The sequence below is a fragment of the Equus caballus genome, chromosome 11, assembly GCF_041296265.1.
Source record: "Equus caballus isolate H_3958 breed thoroughbred chromosome 11, TB-T2T, whole genome shotgun sequence".
NCBI classification, from domain to species: domain Eukaryota; kingdom Metazoa; phylum Chordata; class Mammalia; order Perissodactyla; family Equidae; genus Equus; species Equus caballus.
The window spans coordinates 3,834,303-3,854,601 of NC_091694.1; the positions used below are offsets into that span (position 1 = coordinate 3,834,303).

Sequence of the window (20,299 nt, forward strand, 5' to 3'; positions counted from 1 at the left end):
GAGGATATGGGGGGTTGCCTCTGTGGTTTGACCTCAGTGCCTGGTGGCCAAGTGTCCCCTCATGTGGTCAGGCCGGGTCGCATTCCCTGTTGAGTTCCACTGGGGGACAGTGACATTGGGCTCTGAACGGGAAGGTCGCCAGCTGTAGCTGCAGGAGGCAGTGGACATGTATGAGGGGACCTTGGAGGGAAGGGGACGTTGGAGCATGTGGAACATGGAGGGAGAGGGAGAGTCCCAAGGAAGCAGGGGAACTTCCAGTTGTAGCAAGTGTGGCGAGGAGCCTGCTCTGCAGCCCCGCCACTCAGTCCAGCAGAGTGAGCCCGGGCAAGCGCCCTCGCCCTCGGTTTCTCCATCTCTGAAAAAGAGATGCTAATTTGCCTCCCTCTTGGGGTTGTCGGCCAAGATCACAAGAAACGGCAGAGGTAAGATGCTTAGGGGGCGCCCACCGAGGCTCTCGAGGTTGGGGGCACTGGCTCTTTCTGGGCCGTGGTTGTCACTCGGGTAGGGCAGAGGTGGAGACACAGCTGGGCTCTGGTGCCTCCAAGGGGGGAGGCCAGGGTGCAGCCAGGGAGCTGGGAGGGAAATGGTGACAGTTCTGTGAAGAGAGTGATGGTGACAGCAACAGCAGTGACAACAGCTGGAGGTGCTGGGTGCTTGGAACCGTATTCCGTGCATTCCTGGTTTAATTCCTAATCATTTTTCCCCATTTTACAGATGATCAAACTGAGGCATGGGCCAATTACACGACTAGGAAATAGCAGAGTGAGAAGAGAGTTTAAAATGAGAGGAGCTGCACATGGCAATTCCGATCCGCGCTGGCGTGGAGGGGGTGGTCTCCAGGGAGCGGTGGCTGCCACGTGGATGGGCGACCACAGAGGGAGAGAAGCTCCTGAGGGCTGACCTTGTGTGTGAGGTCTGCCTGTCGACTGGAGATGAGCTGAATGAATTAAGCCCTACCCTGGCAGCAAAATATTCCGCAGTCATTTTACGGGGTTTTATAGATTCGTGTTTATGACCTAGAATGTTCGGAGTGTGTTTCACAGTCATAGTCAATATGCTGTCACATTTTAAACACCGTCAAACATAACATACGTTTTTTAAAACGCACAACGTTTAAATGTACATTTTAACAGAAAGTTATCCAGTGAATACCCAGGTCAAGAAAACGAACGTCGCTGCCACCCTGAAACCTCTGTTTCTTCCTCCTGGTCCCCAGCCCCCTGCCGCCCCGCTTTCCCTTAGAGATAACCCCTGTCCTGGTTTTTATGGTGAAATTTCCCTGGCTTTTCTTTGTGTCGTTTTACCACTTCTGCATGTATCTTTATATCTCCTTTAAAAAAAAAGTGCACACAGTTCAATGTATGTACAGAGAAAAGGCCGGAAGCATGTCCCTCAAAATTCTAGGCAGTTGGTGAGGTCAAGGTGATTTTTCTTTTTGCATATCTGCGTTTTCTAAATTTTCTGTGATCAAATGTATTAGTTGTGTAATGACTCTAAAGTCAAAAGGCACTGTGGAAGGAGAGACGGGGCGGAGGGTTTCTTTGAGGCGGGAGAGGCCAAGGGAGGCTGCAGGTGAGAGGGAGCGCCCTGTGCCAGGACAGAAGGCTCTCTCCCAGGGCTGCCTCCTTTGTCTTGTCCTCTGAGATGGAGGCTTTATATTTGACAGCTTCCAGAGGGCCCTGCACTGGGTTTGTCTGGTGTTTCCCAGAGAAGGCTCGGGTGGTGCAGGGGGCTGTGTCCTTCCCATCCTCATGGCGGGGGGCACGTGATGGCGGGTGGTCGGCCGGCCTCCTAAGACTCCGCTGGCCTTTCAGGGCTTGGCGAGTTGCACCCACTGTAGCAGCAACGCCTGTTGCTGGAAATACGATTGCGCTGGGATGCAGCCACGCCCATCTGTAATGCAGTGTCCACAGCTGTTTTGAGCTACAGCAGCAGGGTTGAGTAATTGCAACACGGACCACGTGGCCCGCACAGCAGCGCCTAAAGCACTTCCTCTCTGGCCCTTTACAAGAACTTCTGACCCCGGGGTGAAGTCAGGAGGTCTTACTGCTCAGGTGTGAACTTCCTGATGCCAGCTCGCCTCTCACCTGGTTGCCTGCTCCCTGCTTTCCAGGAGCAGGGGAACTCGAGAAGAAATGATGCCTGTGGGGTATTCTTCTCCGAACTGACCCTGAAGATACAGTGAAGCCACCCACCTTTTCTGGGCTCTTGAGCCTGTGAGCAAAGTGGCCTAGAAGAGGGAGAAATGAACTTCAAGGCAAAAACTTGGATTTCTGTTGTGGAATGTTCCACGGGTGAAGAGACCCTGAGGTCTCGTCCGTGCATCCAGAACTGGCTCGGGTTGACTGTTTGGCCCTTTCGGGTATGTCGTGTGGTGATCTTGGTTGTGGCCACCTGCATAGCCTTGCTCAGCACACGGGCCCTGCCTCGGGCGTTTCCGAGGCCCCGCTGATTATAGTCAGAGGCCCTGGTTAGTTAGAAAACACTTCGACAGCTGATTCTTAACCTCGCCAAGGACAGAAGAGGAAATGGGCCGACATTTTAGAGAAAAAAAGACAAAAGTGGTTGGTGGTGGGAGAAAAAGCCCGGAGCAGCTAGAAGTGGTTCTGAATCCTGCCTCTCTGCCTCTCTGAGCCTCTTTCCTCTTCCGTAAAAGCAGGATAAAACATCGCAGAGTCTGCCAGAGTAGACACTGCGTAAATTTCTGATGGATGGGTGAAATAATGCAAAAGCACTGAAGGGGGTTGGTAGATGTTAGTCCCCCCCGCCCCCACTTCTAGAATTTTGAGACCCTGGATGATGCTTCTGAGAAGCCTTGTGGCCTGTGTCCCTGGAGCTCTTCAAGAAGGAAGTCATGTATGTGGGACGGGAACATAAGCCTCCCCTTTAAAGTCTGTGACCAGCTCTCTCTTCCTCCTGCAACACGCTTTGCCCAGCTCGCTTCTGCTGCCCTCCTGCCTTCGGTCCAAATCGAGAGCTCAGGGACTGTGGACTTTCAGGGCAGGCCAGATGACAGGAGGGGGACAAGTGCACTTCTCAGTGATCTAAGTAGGAATTTCAGCTTTGATGGTCTGTCACTCTGCCTTTTCCACGCCACCACACCCTGGTCATTCCAGGCGGGTGAGAATTCACTGTGCCGAGTTGGTTGACCCTCCACAAGGCCACCTGGGGGCACTGACATGAGGAGTGGAAAACAAGGACAGGAGTTGGAAGGAAGCCAAGAGTGCACTGGAGCGTTAGACCTGGAGCCTTGAAGGCATGATGCTCTTAGGCTGTGGGTCTGGTGTGTTTTCCCCTGCTCTGTGAAATCTGAGCTCACTATGGCCCTAGGCCATGGAGGGCTCCTCACCCCCGGGCTCCCACACTGAGGGAGATTACCTCATCCGTTTGCCCATGGCCAGGCGTCTGGGGGTGTCCCAGCTGCAGCCACAGCCGGACACTAGATTCCAGGGTGCTTTCAAGAGACAGCACTGCCTGTCACCCGGAGGAAGGACCAGGGTCCTTCGTGGTGGGTTGCTGTGTTTAGAGAAGAGTGTCTGTTTTCAGAAGGAGGGTGCTGACCCTTGGCCAGGCGGCTTTGGGGGCACACAGCCTCCCTGCTTTGTGGACAAAGGCTTTGATGGATGCACGCGCACACACCTCTCTCCTGGGGCCTTTTCTCGACAGCCCTCCTAGCGTTTAACCTTTAATCCTCAGAAGTCCCTGGGAGGAGAGGACCAGCCTGGCCCTGCCCCAGCAGGGCCAAGTACTTGGGGAGGAACGGGTCAGAGCAGAGCTCTCATGAGCGTCGCCCGTCCTAGATTCTCAGTGGGCCGTCTCATCCGACATCTTGGCCCAGTTGGCTCCAGTACAGGGAATGGAGGAGCAAACTAGGGTGGTCTTTGCATTCTGTGCACGGGTTCTGGAAAGCCAAGAAAAAACCACCAGGCAAAAGTCACCAATCGTAAGTCTCTTAGAAAAAAATGTCAACTGTCTAGGGCTTTTCTGTACACAAGGACATCACAGCTCTTCTCATCCACAAGGACTCTGTGAGGTTGGTGAGGCCAGTGTCCTCGCCCGCCTGGATGGGGAGCAGTTGGTGACTTGCCCAAGGTCGCGCTGCTGAGGGGTGGTGCCAGGAGTCTAAGGAGCCGCATCCTGGCTCGAGTCGCTGCAAATGGGCTTGGACGTAGGGGCTGGCCCCGTGGCCGAGTGGTTAAGTTCGCGCGCTCCGCTGCAGGCGGCCCAGTGTTTCGTTGGTTCGAATCCTGGGCGCGGACATGGCACTGCTCATCAGACCACGTTGAGGCAGCGTCCCACATGCCACAACTAGAAGATCCCACAACGAAGAATACACAACTATGTACCGGGGGGCTTTGGGGAGAAAAAGGAAAAAATAAAAATCTTTAACAAATGGGCTTGGACGTCACAGCCTTGGACTTGCTGTTGCTCTGTTCCATCTGGCTGAGAGGCTTGTAGTCCTTGGAATGGCTGGACTTATAGGTATGTTTCCTCCTAACCTGAGCACTTCAGAGTCTTGGAAGGGCATTTTGGCAACGCGATCAAGGGCTTTAAAAATGAGTCTCCCTTTGATCACACAGCTTTATATCTAGGAATTTTTCTGCAGGGAAATAATTAAGGACACATGCTAGCATTTAGTCACAAGGCTATCCATCACAGTCTTGTTTATCCTCGGGAAATGTTAGAAACACCTGTACATACAGCAGCAGGGAGTGGTTTGCTAAATCACAGCTCTGGATGCTCTGTGGGACCAAATGGTGGAGGATTTTTATTTTTTATTGGGATGTAAAACATTCGGGGAAATTAGACTTTCTTGCGCAAGTGTCTGTTTTCGAATTTTTCTAAGGTGAACTTGAATGATACGTGTCAGTTTTAGAGTTTGCTAATGTATAGGTTTAATTCAGTCAACCGTAGTACGGACCCAGACGTTTAAAGCTGGGTTGGTCCCACATCAGTGAAGCGGCTCAGGGAGACAGGACCGCTGAGCAGAGCAGGTCACTGCGGAGGACGGGAGCTGCATGCGAGGAATCGCTAAGCTGTCGTCAGGAGAGCCCAGGCTAGGGGGAAATGTCTTCGATCCAGAAACTGCCTGGAGAGGATAGCAGTGGTGGCTGTGCTAGAACATTCTGGAAGGCTGTCAAAGGCCCTGTAAGCTGTAGTTTTTGGCCGCGTGTTATTTCCTCCTTCCCTAGAGCTTGTCCTTTGCTGAAAGGTGGGTCAACAAGACCCCACTGTGAGGCTAAGGGGCTGTTTTTCTTTGTGGAAAGAGGAGTGGACACAAAACTTTGTGTCTATAGGGCCAAGAAGAGGAACCCAAAAAAGTGCCTGGGTGGGGACTATGGCTGAGCACTTTCCCGTGGGGAGAATTCCTTCTGCCCCTCACCAGGTCAGGGACCAGATGACCTTTCCAAGGCCCCCTTCCAGCCCCAACTTGGGGCTTTCGTCCCAGATCAGCTCTCCTGAGACTTAACTTCCCTGAGATCCCCACATTTCAGCCAAGTTTCTGCTGTTGACTTTCTGCTTTCAGCACACCAAACCCCGAGAATCAGTTGCTTTGACTTCTTGGGGCCCAAAATCACGTACCCCAAGCGAAATTTCTTAATTGTCAAAACTGTAGAGGATGCGCACAGCCCTAGTAACGATGTCAGGAGTGTCCGATTTCTTATTTTGGGTGGGTGACAAAGGGGGCCAGGGCCAGGATTCCTCCTCCCCCGCCTCCAGTTGGCTCAGCTCAACAGTGGCATCCTGGAGGAGCGTGCGTCCCCCAGCCCGAGTGGGAGCAGACACTGCCTGAGGGAGAAGGGGGGGGTAAGCGTCTTCCGGGAATTCTGACCCTGAAGTGCAACAGCTCTGGGAGGAGCGACACCACAATGAGGAGCATGGTCACCATGCTGCCAGACCGGGGAGGGAAGGACAGCCAATGCCGCGGATGCCTTCCTTAACCCCACGTTGGCCGTCCCTCCGCTCATCGCCCCAGCTGTTTGAGGCAAATCTTTATGATCAGTGAACCCACAACAGGTGTCCTGGCAGGTGCTCACCCTCTGGCTGGCTGGTCACTGTCTCTGACTTCAGCCCTGCTCTGATGTCACAGCACAGCAGCTCTGTCGTTCCCGTGGCAGCAGCCTGCCATGGTTCACCAGTTGGGCAGACGCTGGGCCTCTGGTGGAGGTGGGGAGCTGCGATTCCAGCCAGCTTTGGTCAGTGGGCCCCGGAGACCCCACGTAGACTGCCCAGGGCCGAGGTTTTTGTTGTGTTCCCCCAAGATCCCACATAGGGGTGGGTTCTTTCTGTGCCCGGCTGTTTGTTGAGGCTCCTAAGAGGGCCTTGGAAAATGGGCCAGTGACAGTCTCCAGGCCACATGTCCAGGAGGCTCGTTTGAAAGCCCCTGCTCCGTGGGGCCCACCTCTACGGTCTGTGGGAAGGATGGGTGGTGGAAGCTGGTGGGACAGGCTTGGGGATGAATGTGGTTGTGTGGGGTGGGGGTCATTGTGCAGCAAGAATAGCTGTTGGTAGCAGAGTCCTGACCTAGGCTGGGTACCTGGAACCCGTAAGGTTTAAGGGAAACCCGATGATTGACATTGTCAGGAGACATTTCGTAAGCCGCCAGCGGGATTGGCTGTAAGTGGCCCACCTGGCAAGCTGGTGCTCCTATAAGTCTGGAAGAGTCTGCTTCGTGTCTGTCTTTGTGAAGCTAGTTGAGGAGGTGGTGGAGACACAATGGGCCTGAGCTGGTTCCCCAGCCACCTGGGCTTCTAGAGCTCTCCCAGCCCTGTGCATCAGGCTGTGCATCAGGGGGATAGTTAAACATCACATATTCACAAGCCCCACCTGCAGGATTTGAGTGAAAAAACCTGCTGAGGGGCCAGGCTAGGACTCACATTCTACCACGACCATGCCCCCCAGGTGATTCTGATGCAGCCAGTCCAAAACCTAGTCAGCTTTAGGAACCACCCCTCTGCACCTTAGCTGAGAGTCAGGAAATGGACAAAAACTGAGGCTCTGGGCTGGACACTGGGTGTCACAGGATGTATTTTTAGAGAGTGAAACTCAAGAGAAATGGATTTTAAAATTTTTCTGTTGTTTGTTTTATCCGGGCTTGGCTTGGATGCCTCCAGTGATGGGTGTCTCACTACCTACTGAGTCAGCCCAATGATTTCAAGACAATCCATTAGAAAGTGCTTCTTTCCACCCCATCAATTTCTACCTCCCTGTAATGTGTTCTCGGTGGTCTAGTTCAGTCAGCTGGAGACACACGGTAAGTACCACCCTCTTCCCCAGACAGCTCGCCAAGCATTTGGGTGTTTCACGTAGTGATGAGAGCTAGCATCTGTATAGATGGCTGCTCCTGTTACCATCCCCATTTTACAGATGAGCAAACTGAGGCACCTGGAGTTGAGGAGCTTGCACTAGTCACACAGTTAGGTAATACTCTTCACTACCACCCTATGCCGTTCTAGACTTTTCTATCGCCTGCAAGCCCCGCTCCAAACATTCTTGGTTCCTTAGGACTTTTCTTCCTGTGACCTGTTTTGTTTGTTTTTTCATTCTCCTCCTGAACGCTGAGGCTCTGGCCCTTCTCCCCATCCTTGTCACTCAGCTTTGTCTGGATGCTGTCTGGAAGGACACATCTCTCCGTTATTCAGATTTCTCCCTTATTTAGTAAAGTTGTAGTTCTCATTTAGTGTAGGTTTCTTAGTAATTTCTAAGCATTTCAGGAGTTATAGTTTGATTTTGAAACTTTTTTCCCATGACAGCGTCTGGTTAGACATTGCTAGGCATAGACACCTCTTACCTTTTGAAAGTTATTTATTCACACGTCTGACCGTCGGCTCCCTGCACGTGGGACCGACTGGCTGTGTTTGTGTCTCTTTGGGAGGAGAGGCTGACTGCGCCTTCCTGGGAGCCAGGCATGGTTCTGATGCCTCCCAGGCTCCCGTTTGACACTCACAGCGCCCCGTGTGGTGGGACAGGGTGGGCGCTCCTGGGGCGTTGGCAGACCTGTTCCACAGTCCGTCCGGTTGATCCAAGTGCCTCTTTCACGCTGGTGTCTGGATCGGACCATTACCCGGCTTGTTCCAGGCACTTCTATCAACGCAGGTAAAGATCCCACTGGCTCTGGGTGGCCACGTCTCTGCCGACTCCTGGCTCACTGCCGGCTCCAGCCTTTCACTCTGGCGTTGCTTCTTGAGAGCTGCCTTCTCCCGTTTGCACTGGGACAGTCGTATTTGAGGACTCGCGTGGGAGTTGTAGACATGTTCCCGATATGTCTTGTCTTGTTGGGTTTGCCCAGGTGTTCAGGCCTGTTACAGATCTTCTGAGCTGGAGGCTGGCGTTCTGGCCCCACGGCTTCTTGTCCATCTCCCCGTGGGTGATGGGGTGTGGTGGGTGACCACGTCTAGAATCGATAAGCTTAGAGTCAGACGCTCAGTCCTTGACTCAGAAGAGCCTGTTGGTGCCCCAGACTTATCTACCCTTGCTTCAGACATAACGCGAACAAGCTGCTTTGTGTGGGTGCAGTTGAGTCGGCAGCAGTTGAGAAGCTGTATCGAAAAGGAGGGTAGGAGGCCGTCAGACCCGCAGACGGAAAGCTGCAACCGAGGACGAGGACATAGGAAGCTGTAAAAAGGCAACTTAAGAAACCCAGAGTATATTCTGGGGTCATTCGTTTAGAGGAACGCTGTCTTATACGTCTTAAAAGCCCTTGAGGGACTCCCGATATTATAGTCCTAAAGATAATCCAGAGTTTTCAAAAAAAGGTCAAATTCTATCTATTCTTTGTAGTCTAAGAAGACAGAGAAATGATGAACTTTACATATGAAAGAGTAAGCTTTAATTATATGGAAATGTTCTCTCTCTGGCCATGCCAGCTAAAGGGAGCCCTTCTATATCTATTTTTAAATGTTTCAAAGAAAAAGTGCTACCCCATGTCACCCCGCGCCGAGTCTGTGGGCCTGTGGAGGAAGGCAGGAGCGTTTTCCCGGCTGCTGTGAAAGTTGGGGGACGTGCTTGGAGGAAGGAGGAGCCGGACCTGGGCTGGGAACTGTGGGCAGGATGGTCGGGGGCCGTCCGTTTGAGGAAGAAGGACCCGCATGAGCACAGTTGTGGTGCCGGACCTGGGTGGGGGGCATTTGGGAATGGCAAGGAGCCTGGCCAGCCATGCCCAGCTGGGAGAAGGGGGCCGGATCATGAGCTGCTGGAACATTCTCAAGCCTGCAAGCCAGGGATTGCCCAACTGACTTTGAAGAGAGAGTTAACTGAGCACATTCCTGGGCCCCTCCCCACAAAGGCTGGGATAGGATCAGTCTGGGGCGGGGCCCCAGAATCTGCATTTTAACTGGCAGCTCAGGTGACCCGTGGTGCAGGTGGCCTGTGGCAGTGTTTGGAGACTTGCCGGTGTGGACAACAGGGAGCTGTTGTAGATGCTGGAAGTTGCGTGGCTGCCTGAATTAGAGTGCTGGTTCCAGCCTGGCGGGGGTGGGGGGGGGCCGCCACGGGAGTGGGGGAAGGGGAGGACAGGCTGGTTATCAGGCTTTGGGAGGGGCTCAGGGGAGAGACCGGTGGGCTCAGCTTCTGTGGGGCGAGGGGCTGGCGAGGAGGGGCAGATCCAGACACGGATACTGGGCAGAGTCCTTTACTGGGGCTTTGCTGCTCCCAGTGTGGTCCGTGGGCCAGCAGCATCGCATCCCTGGGAGCTCCTTAGAAATCAGCGTCTCGGGCCTCCCTCAGACCTGCTGAGTCGGAACCCGACTTTCAGCAAGGTTCAAGAAGCACTGTGCCAGGTCTTGCCTTGCAGTGTTCAAGTAAAATACTTGAATGGAAAGGGAGAGGGTGCTCCGTTCTGTGGACTCAGGTGAGTGCACGCAGAGCACGCTAAGGCTCGACTCAGTACCAGAGGCTAAGGGCCTCTCAGAGTCACGGGAGGTCAGAGGTCAGATGAGAACAAAGCTCAACCCAGGGTGGAGTTCTGGCTCCCAACTCTGGCCACATCAGCTTCAGGGGAAGATTCTGGGATCAGGGGTCTTCCTGCTCTGACTTGAATCCTCGCTGCACAGCTTATCGGCTCTGCGGCCTTCGGCAAGTTACTTAACCTCTCTGAATCGGTTTCCCCATTAGAAAGTGGGGCTAGGAATAGACATGGTGAGACGGTGTGTGCAAAGTGTGTGAACAGCCTGAGTCACCAGGGCCTGCCGGCACGTGGGTCTACGTGGTAGTCGATGTCATGTCCACACAGCAAGCTCCGTTTTACCCTCTTATGTTCACCTATGTACTTCATTTGTCTGTGAAATCACACACAGTCCCAGGGGCTCAGATAACACCTTGGATCACATTGGGGTGGGTTCCAGCCAACAATATGGTGTGTGTGAGGCCATCGCCGACCCCGAGCTCTCCAAGGGGATGGCATCGGTGTGTTGGTTACTGGAATAGAGTGCAGAAGTTTCGCGTCATCCTGACCCCGCCACGGTGGGCGTTGTGGTCCCTGGGGGTCTGGCAGCACCACTGGAGCTTGCAGCATTGTCACAACAAACCCCAGCAATTGGAGGGCCTGGTCTTTGTCACAACCACCATGTGTTAGCTGTGCCACCGCCCACTGTGAGCACTGGCCGTGGGTGGGTCCTCGGTGGCACATACGTGTCATGCCTTAGTGGCCCTGAGTGGGCAGCATATGCCTCTTGTACACCTGCAGAAACCGGAGGTCACAGGGGGTTATGGCAGGACCTGATGTCTGTGCCGGGAAGCATGGCCTCCGATCCTGGTGGCCTCCTCACGGCTGTAGGGCTCCCTGGAGTCTCCTTGCGGGGTGAGAAGGCAGGAGGACTGCCGACGGCCTGGTGCTTCCCTGCCACCTGTGAGGAGGGTCCCCTCTGGTGGCGTGGAAGGTGTCTGCTTCTGCTGGACAGCTATCTGAGCCACGGGCTGGCTCCACACGCTGGCCCGCAGGGGGTGAGTGAGGAGAACGGCCCAGTGTCCACTTAGCGCTGCCGGAGGCCAGATGGGTGTCCACCCGCCTTCCCGCCTGCTGCTCTGAGTGGGGCTTCTATGGGGACAGGGCCGTGGTTTTCCCCAGTGGTCGAAGGCAGCCGGCGTGGGGCAGCCTGATCAGCTCTAGGGGAGCAGGACTGGGAGACCAGAGGGTGATGGGACGCCTAGAACACTCTGGTCTCAAGCTAGCAGACAGGGAAGTGCTGGGAGGTGACAGCGTGGAGCAGCTGGCATGTGGGTGTAGGATGTGCCGGTGACACAGGGTTTTCAGTTCCTAAACTGTGGAGCTCACTCATTTCTGAACTTTGTCCCCAAGATCTCTGTTCAGATGTTTTAAGTTTTCATTCATTCGCATGTCTCCAGGAAAACCAACTCGGCAGTTTTGGGGTGCCCGCCCAGGTGGGCCTGGCTCAGGGTGTACGGTGGGGCACTCCAGAGGGGGAGAGGCTCGGCCAGGTTTCCTGATTGTCACCGGTTAATGAGGGTGTGGGCCAGCGGCTCCAGGCACTGGATAGGCTTTGGGTCTGGGGGTGCGACTTTCCCCATTCTCTCCAGGTGTCTTCCAACACAGATGAAGGGACGTTCACAGCTGCCCCGACCTCGCCGCACCTGTTGGACACCCTGTGGCCATCCCCAGGGGTGGGAAAAGCTCAGTGTTCGGCATTTAAGACCCAGGTTGAAACCCAGCCTCCTCCCTGTGAGCTGGGAGAGTTATTGAGTCTCTCGGAGCTTCCGTTTCTTTGTGCGGCCGCGTGCTTTCCTTGCTGGGTCATGTGGTAAATTGTCTTCACCGTTTTAACAAAGACCGCCAAACCGTTCTCCCAGGCCGCTCACCATTTTGCATTCCCACCAGCAGGGCGTGAGGCCTCCAGTCACTCCACATCCTCACCAACGCTTGTCATTGTCAGTCTTGAATTGTAGCCGTTCTAGTGGATGTGAAGTAGTGTCTCACAGCTGCAATTTGCATTCCCCGATGACTGTTGAGGTTTGGCGTCTTTTTTGGGCTTTATTAGCCATACTGTGTCTGTCTTTGGTGAAGTGTCTATTTCAGTCTTTTGCCCATTTTTAAATGGGATTATTTGTCATCTTCCCATTGAGTTGCCAGGGTTGGCAACGTGACCTGGATTCAGGTCTTAACGTTGGCGGTACGATGCACAGGTATTCTCTTATTAGTGATGTCTTTTGAACATTGCAAAGGTTTTTAATGTCCATGATGCCAAGTTTATCAACTTCTTTTATTGCTTGTGCTTTTGGTGTTGTATCTAAGAAATCTGTGCCTAACCCAAGGTCATGAAGGTACACTTCCGTTTCCTTCTAAGCATCTAGTTTTAGACCTTACATTAGGGTTGATGATCCATTTCGAGTTAATTTTTATACGTGGTATATAATTTCATACATGGTGAGATAAGGATCCAAACTCATCTTTTTTGCAAGTGGAATATACAGCTGTCCAGCACCGTTTGGTGGGGGGACAAACAAGCAAACGAACGATTCCTTCCCCCATTGGATTGCTGTGGCACCTTTGTCGAAAATCTCAGTTGTTGTGTCTCATGCCCCCAACTTTCTCTCTCTCTCTCCTCTTGCTCATCGTGGTAGTCGGCAGACTGGTAGAATGTAATGTTAGCCGCTATTCTGAGTATATAACTGCACGATCAAATTTACAAAAGCCGGCGGCAGTGTGACCAGCCAAGGTTAGTCAAAGGCACTGTGGTCTGTCTGAGAGGCAGAGGCCTGTCTCTGCCAGTCACCAGCTGTGTGATCTGGGTCAAATTTCTTAATTGCTCCCTGCCTCAGTTTCTCCACCTGTGAACCAGGGGTGATAACAGCTCCTCACCTCAAAGGTTACTGTAAAAGAGCTGAGTGAATACGTGTGGAGGGCCTGGCAGGGAGCCTGTGCATTGACGTTAGCTGTTCCATAGACCCGGGGGTGTTTAGCCTGGCTCCACACAGACTGAAATGGAAGAAGGGTTGTGGCAGGTGAGGGGCAGTCCATACACCCTGCAGCTGCCCAGGGAGCAGCTCCCTTAACCCACAGATCTGGCTGTTGTTGACATCAGCGGCAAGTGGCAACAGACGTGACTCCGTAGTCTTAGTGTAAAGGCACCTCCTTCCCCAGGAAGGCCCGGCAAAGCACATGTCCCTTCCTGATGCTAGAGGCGGCCTCTGATAATTACACGAGAAAAGAGTTGGGAATCATGAAAAAAGAAATACCATCAGCTTACCACCCTCTCTTATTGGTGCACACACACACACACACACACACTTGCCTGCATACACTCATGCACACACCCCTCCCCCTGCAACCCTTGCCACACACCCCTGCCTCGCAGGCTCCTCCTCCTCCACCCCTTCCTCCTTTCGTTTATAAGTAGCTAAGTCATTTGCATCCTTCCGCTTCCACCTGAAGCCTAGCATGTCTCCTGGGCTGGGGGTTCTCAGCTGCAGCACTGTTGACAGTGGGGCTGGACCACTCTGTTGTGGGGGCCGTCCTGTGCACTCCAGGATGTTTAGCAGCATCCCTGGCCTCTACTCACTAGATGCCAGTAGCACCATCTCCCTCCAGTGTGACAATAAAAAATGTCTCTGGACATTGCCACGTGTCCCCTGGGAAACAAAACCACACCCTGTTGAAAACAGCTGCCCTATAGGATATTGTTAAAGGTGAGCAGGACGGAAATCAGGAGACAGAATGGGCCCTCGCAGGGGGCTGGCAGGGGGGAGGGCGGAGGGACACGTTGTAGAACTTACCCCACATTAAGAGCCCTGTGTGCCTTGTCTCCAGGGGCTTGCTCACTCTCCTCGGAACACTCCCGGGCAGTGCGTGTGTCCTGCCCTTGTAGGCTTGACGTGGAACAGCCGTGGCTGCTCAGCCCCGGGTGCCCTTGAACCTGCGCTCCTGGCTCACACCACCTTTCCTCTGAAGCCGTGTCTGCAAAGGTCTCCAGGATGAAAAGAAACACACAGAGCGCCGCTCAGCCGAGTCCTAGTCCTGATGGCGAAGCCTTGCTTTTGAGGCGGAAGCACAGATTGCTACAAGTCAGAGAAAAAGGAGACCTTGCTCTGCAGAGAAGACAAGATCTCAAGTGGTGGAAAAGTCAGCAGCTCCAGTGCTTGGCCGAGGAGTTGGGGGCAGAGTGGGAGGGGGTCCCCAGCCGGCAAGTCCGAGGCCTGGAAAGGCTGTATTTAGGGCATCTCTTAGGTCTGGGAGGAGGGCAGACCAAGGATCGTGGACTCCACCTGGAGCTGCTGGCCCAGCGAGGAGCAGCCTCGCCGCCAAGGGCCGGGGACAGGCACAGAGCGGCCGTCAGAGAAGAGAAGAGTCGCAGAGAAGAGCTGATGAGACAGCAGCCCTGCCACAGCAGGCCCCCGAGGAAAGCAGTAGGTGTGGAGAAGCAGGGAACCACCAAGGCCATGGGCCTGACTCATCCGCCCCCGAGCCCCCCAGGGAAGCATAAGGGGGAACGAGCACCGCCAACCAAGACCGGCGGTGGCCGCCGTGCCGTGGACCCTCGAGTGAGCCGAGGCCTGGACGTGGAAACGCTCTTGGCTGTGGCCGGAGAGACCAAGCACCTGGAGGACAGGGAGAAAGACGTCTCCCGAGAGGGGAGGAGGCAGCTGGGGAAGGGGACGGCTCGTCTCCTTCAAGACCTTCGAGACAGCTCCGTGACTGAGAGCCCCGAGGGCAGAGCGGGCGACCTGGAACAGTGGTGGCCGCCCGGCTCGCCCCGCGGACCAGGAGCCGCACCACAGGCCGCCCCGTGCGAGTGCCGTGAGAAGAGCAGGTGGAAGCGAGAGCTTGAGGTTGCCTTTGAAGAGTTATTTAACACAAATAGGAAGCTGAAAAAACACCTGAGCTTGTACCTTGAACCCAGGCCCGGGGTGGGTCAGCACCCCAGGGAAGAACAGGGCTTCTCGGAGATGCAGGGACAGAGAGGGGAGACCCAGAGAGAGAAGCAAAGCATCCACGCAGAAACGGAAATGGTGCCTGCCGGGGACTCCGTGAGTCCAGCGGAGGTGGATGCCCACCACGCATCATCCAAAACCAATTTGGAAAAGTTACTAAGCAAGCTTGAGAACCAAAAATACCGTCTAATGGCCAAGCCAGCATTTAAGAGTGAGAGTAGACTATCGTCTTCCGAGGCAGGAACACCCAGCAGTGAAGCGAGGCCGCTCCCGTGCACCACAGGACCCAGACAAGAAGCGCCCAGACCGGACACACTGGTGGAGGGCTCCCTAGAAGGCCAGGCAGGCAGGGTTGGCTTGGTGGCATCACGGCAAAAGCAGAAACTGGAGATGGAGCAGACAAGACAAAAGCAGCTGGAATTGCTTGAACCCACTGGACCCCCAAAGATGAGCTTGGAAGCTCACTCCCAGGCCGTCCTAGAAGATGAGAGACGGGCGCAGGCACGAGCTTGTCTGGCTTGTCTGAAGTCTCACTCCTCTCGAGACCAGGAGGAGGAAGGAGGGGATGAGCCCGGTGCCACTTCCGCCTTGGCCGCCAGCACCGCTGACGACGACAGGCACAGTCAGATGATCCGTGGCCTTGAACAGCAAATTTTAGAGCAGAACCAGTCGCACAAGCAGTTTCTTGAAGAAGCCAGGAAGCGCTTGCAAGAGTTTCAGAGAATATGTTAAAAGGGAGAGTCCCACCCGTGATAAATACATCGCTGATGCCCGGGCGTTATGCCGGAAGTGGTCTCTGAGTCTGTGAGATGTGTCTTTGCGACTTTGGCTCGGAAACCAGTCGGCCTTTTAAAATGGGTTATCCATCGTCCTGCCATCCTTTGGGGCAAGTTCCTCTGCAGGAATTGTACTATTCTCTAATCTTGCCTTTAAAACTAAGTCCTATTTAGGAAGGCTTCTTAGCACAAAAACAGGAGCCCACGTGGGGCGCAGTAAGTGCGTCTGGCCAGCATAGCACAAAGGGTGTCCCTGAGCCAAGCTGTTTTCATGTGCCACGAGCACAGATGGAAACTCCAGGTAAATTAAGCACTTCAGATGTTTTAGCCAGAAAAACACTAGACTTTCGGGGCATCCAAGGTCAGACAGGCACAATGTCAAAAGAGACGTCGCTTGTTGCTCAGCCGCCAGCTGAGACGCTAATGGAGAGATTTAGTGAAAACCTCTCCTGGTCTTTCAAACCAACAAAACCAACATCATCTAATAGGACATCGCTTAGTAATGTTCTTGTCGCTTTAATATTAGAAAGCAGGAGGGAGAGAGAGAAAGTGTTTCCTGGCAACCCAGTGCCAAGAGGTGACTCCCTCAGGGGCTGGCACTGGTGGGGGGACCTGGGTGTCTGGTCAGTTTCCTGCCCCCCACCTTTACCTCTGACTTGGCAGCCACGGAGAGCCTGCACTGGGTGGAGTTTTATCTGCCAATTGCATACTTAGGGACTGGGAGAGGGGTGGACAAACTTTTTTCTGCAAAAGAGCCGGGTAGTACATACTTCAGGCTTTGCCAGCCATATGGTCTCTGTGGCAACTTCTCACCCCTGCCATTGCCACTCAAAGGCAGCTGCAGATGATACACATATGAATGGGCACGGCCAAGTCCAAGACTTTATTTACAAAAATAGGTGGGGGCTGGATTTGGCCCTCCAGCCATAGTTAGATGACCCCTCAACTAGCATATCAAGGAGGTGGTTCCTGCCTCCCGCTCTCCCTCTCTTCCAAGGACTCCGGTGCACTGAGTTGGATCACCCATCTTCGGTCATGACCCATTTGTATCATTGGTCCATGAATGGCCTATTTCATCTTAGAGATATATATATATATTTTTTTTCTTTACAGATTGGCACCTGGGCTAACAACTGTTGCCAATCATTTTTTTTTTCCTGCTTTATCTCCCCAAACCCCCCCGTACACAGTTGTATATCTTAGTTGCAGGTCCTTCTAGTTGTGGGATGTGGGACGCCGCCTCAACGTGGCCTGACGAGCGGCGCCATGTCTGCGCTCAGGATCCGAACCCTGGGCTGCCGCAGCGGAGCGCGCGAACTTAACCACTTGGCCACGGAGCCGGCCCCTCTTAGATATATTTTTTAAACAAAATAATGAACAACTGTAAGCCCACCATTCAGACCCAAGATCTGGGATAGTTACTGAAAACCAGCTTCTGTCTGGCTGCTTCCCCTTTCTGTACCCTATTCCTCCTTAGCTCTGTGCCTGCTGAACTTGGGGGCCGTCCCTACTTTTCATATACTCTCTCTCTCTCTATATATATATACATGCACGCACACACAATACACTATATTTAATTTACTTGAGTCTGAACTTTATAAAAAAGCCTTTACACCATGTGTGGTCTTTTGGAAGCTTTTTTTGGATTCAGCAGATTTAATTCCTCCGTGTCACACATAGGTGTCATTTGTTCATTTTTGCTGCAGCATCATATCATTGTGTGACTGTCTGGGCCTTCTCTCCAGGATCAAAGCTGCTTCTCTGTTTTATGCCCGTTCCCAAAAGGAGGACTACCTCCCTAAGGCATTTGGATCAAAAGGCCAGGCGTCAAAAAGTGCTTTTGGAAAGTTTGAACACCAAGTGGGATGTCAGCATGGGAACGGTCCTATTCCTCTTTTTCCTTCCCGTTTTCACCGTTTTTGATTTTGCCCCGGAAAGGGTTGACCTGATCTTATGCTATTTTCCCTTGACAAATACTGAGTGACAGACGCTGTCCCAGTTACTGGACGTGAACAGTAGACGACACACCTGGGAATCGCAGGGCTCTTGTTCCAGTGGAGGATGCTGGTAGCGAGTCAACGTGCCGTGGCAGACGGCGATGGTGGCATGCCCTGGAGACGTTGGGTGACACCCAGTTACGTGTGCCTGAGAAACCTGAGCCAGGCTTCCCTGGAGAGCATGGAGCTCACAGAACCCCCAAGGTGCCATTTGTATGGGGCGGTAACATCAGCCACGGGTCTTTTTGGTTTTGTTTTTACATTGTCAGTAGCTTGGGTGAGGAACCTCCTACCATCTCACGTCTTCATCGTGTGGGTCTCCATTGTCTGTCTGTGGCTTTTCCACTTGGGATGCAGAGAATGTTTGCTCTCAGCCAGGTTTCCTCCTGACATCTGCTTCTGGAATGTCATGGGTCAGGCTGCAAAGCAACTCAACAATTTGATGCAAGCCCAACGTGATTAAGAAAGCAGTCCTGTGGCCCGGAGGGCGTTGTCACTCCCAGGCCACGTGAGGATTATGGGGGGAGGGGCCCTGGGTTTTCAATGATGCCCAGCATTGCGTGTCAGGAGGAGACCACCTGGAGAGCTCCTGTCTGCCGCTGAAGGGTCACCTTGGTTGGGGAGGGTGCAGAGGGTGCTAAGGGATCACCATGTTTAAAGTGGTGGCCACGATGGGACCCAAACACTGAGTGATGAAGTCGTCCTGACTCGGCCTAGAGGCCACTGTCTGGCGAGTGGACCAGCCTGCCTTTGAGTGGTTATTTTTATTTCCACTTTCAGAGGTAGCGTTTGTGGCCCATGTGCTCAGTGAGGGATGGCCCCTTCTTGGCTACGCTTGAGCTAAAGTAAGTGTTGGGGGTGGGCAGCGAGACATGGCAGAGGTGACTCATCTCTGCCTGCATGGTCACACCTACACTGTCCCCTGGCAGCAGGACGAGACACTGTGCCCTTTCCCACCTGTGTTGCAGAAGGCTAAAGGGGGATGGGGCACTTCTTTGCCCAGGCCAGCGATATGGGAAATAGCCTTCCAGGACCGCCCCCCCCCCCAAAAAAGGTGGCCCTCCAATGATTCCCTATGGAGAGGTCATGGGTGACTTCCCTCTCGCAGTGGTATCCAGAGGGCAGGCTGGGGTCCCAGCAGACCCTGTCTTCTTGTTTACGTTGATGCAGCTGGACTGGAGTGCACTAGGACAGTGCCATCTGGAAGGGCATGGGGCTTCTGGAACGTTCCCAAGAGATTCTGCCAGGTGGCAGTGAAGACCCCTGACATCGTGGCTGTGTGTACCTTCAGCCTCTGAAAGCACTTCTTGGGTCCTCCCCAGGGGTCCTCCCTCCCTCCTTCCCCCATGGGTTCCCCTGCTCTGAATACTGTGTCTTCTGGAGTTTTCCACTGGTTTTGTGCTTCTGCCCCCACACTTGGAGGCAGCCTCCCAGTTCCCGTCTCAGTCTGCATTTATTAGAACGGTCATCGTCTGGTCACTTCTTTGCAGCCCTGTCTGTCTTTCTCCCCACCCAGACCTCAGGGACTCAGTAAGACCTCTGTGGCCAACCTGCTGATGGACAGGTCCCCCGTGTGCCTACGGGGCGTGCGGGGGGAGCAGCAGCGCTGGTTGTGCGTGCTGCCGAGGTCCCCTGTCCATAGGGCAGGTGCAGGCCCGCAGTGTCTGACAGATGCCAGGATAAGAGCAGTTCACCCCAGGACGGCCTGGCCCGCTCCTGCACTTGCTGGAACGGTGGGCATCCTTGGTTTTGGATGTGGCCACACCTTCCATGCATGCTGCTCTGAGGTGCCTCACAGCTATCCCCTCCCCCGGAAGTCGGGTGCGTGGCCTTAGTGTGTGAGATAACATCCAGAACCTCAGAAATGTAAACTAATGTGGAAAACAAGATTTGTAAAGTTGGGAGGACAGGGGACCCGTTCTGACCTGCAGTAGTTCTTTCAATGAACGGAAAGTGGCCCCGGAGATGGGAAAGGCGTCTTGCGTCTGCCCTCCTCCCTCTGTCATGCCGTGGAGGGTTTATGTAGAAGGGCAGCCTTCTTCACAGGTCCTGTAATGCCCAGGACATGTCCCAGGCTGGCACAGAGGGCTGCGTTGACTGCACACCACCACATGCTACCAGCTCCAAGGGGCAGGTGGGCTGTAACTTGGGGTCTTATTTGCAAGGCTAACGAGAAAGAGGAGGGGGGCGTGAACTGCCCAGCATGCCCGCTTGGGTTCTCTCCACGTAGAAAGCTGGGTGTGTGGGCCCTGGGATTCCAGCCTACATCCCTGTATCGGTCCCGTGAGAAATGCAGTGGGTTGGGGTCAGCCCGCAGACTGCATGCCTCAGAGTCCCACGCAAGGGCCACTGCTGCTGTGCTGTCTGTGCTGACAGGGGCCTGAGCCGTGAGCCCAGCCCGCATGTGTTTGCTCCTGAAAATGAGGCAGCCTGGAGAGGAGCAGAGACCTGCCCGTGGTCACAGCCCACCAGCCAGTGTGAGGACAGGACCCTCGTCTGCTGCCCTCACTTCTGAGCTGTCCTGGCCTCTGCGTGCCCCTCTCAGCCTGTGAGTGGGGAGGGATCGCAGGGGGCGGCCAGGGGCTCCCTCAGCACCTCTCCAGGCTCCCTCTTCCTCTGCCCTGCCCCACTCCTGTTCCTGCC

General features: G+C 54.2%; 2 protein-coding genes across 3 annotated transcripts in view; both read left to right on the forward strand.

Moving 5' to 3' along the window:
* Positions 1-20,299, forward strand: part of TIMP2 (TIMP metallopeptidase inhibitor 2) — a 49,723-nt gene that overhangs the window by 6,641 nt on the left and 22,783 nt on the right. The window lies entirely within an intron of this gene.
* On the forward strand, positions 6,064-15,672 carry CEP295NL (CEP295 N-terminal like). 2 transcript variants are annotated; one of them, XM_005597093.4, is made up of 3 exons: positions 6,064-6,197; positions 7,116-7,255; positions 13,763-15,672. In XM_005597093.4, exon 3 carries the CDS (start codon positions 13,927-13,929, stop codon positions 15,613-15,615), a length of 1,689 nt encoding a protein of 562 aa, XP_005597150.1. In that variant the 5' UTR covers positions 6,064-6,197; positions 7,116-7,255; positions 13,763-13,926; the 3' UTR covers positions 15,616-15,672. The 2 variants fall into 2 exon arrangements, with proteins under 2 accessions (XP_005597150.1, XP_014593723.1); XM_014738237.2 differs by having other exon boundaries at positions 6,104-6,410.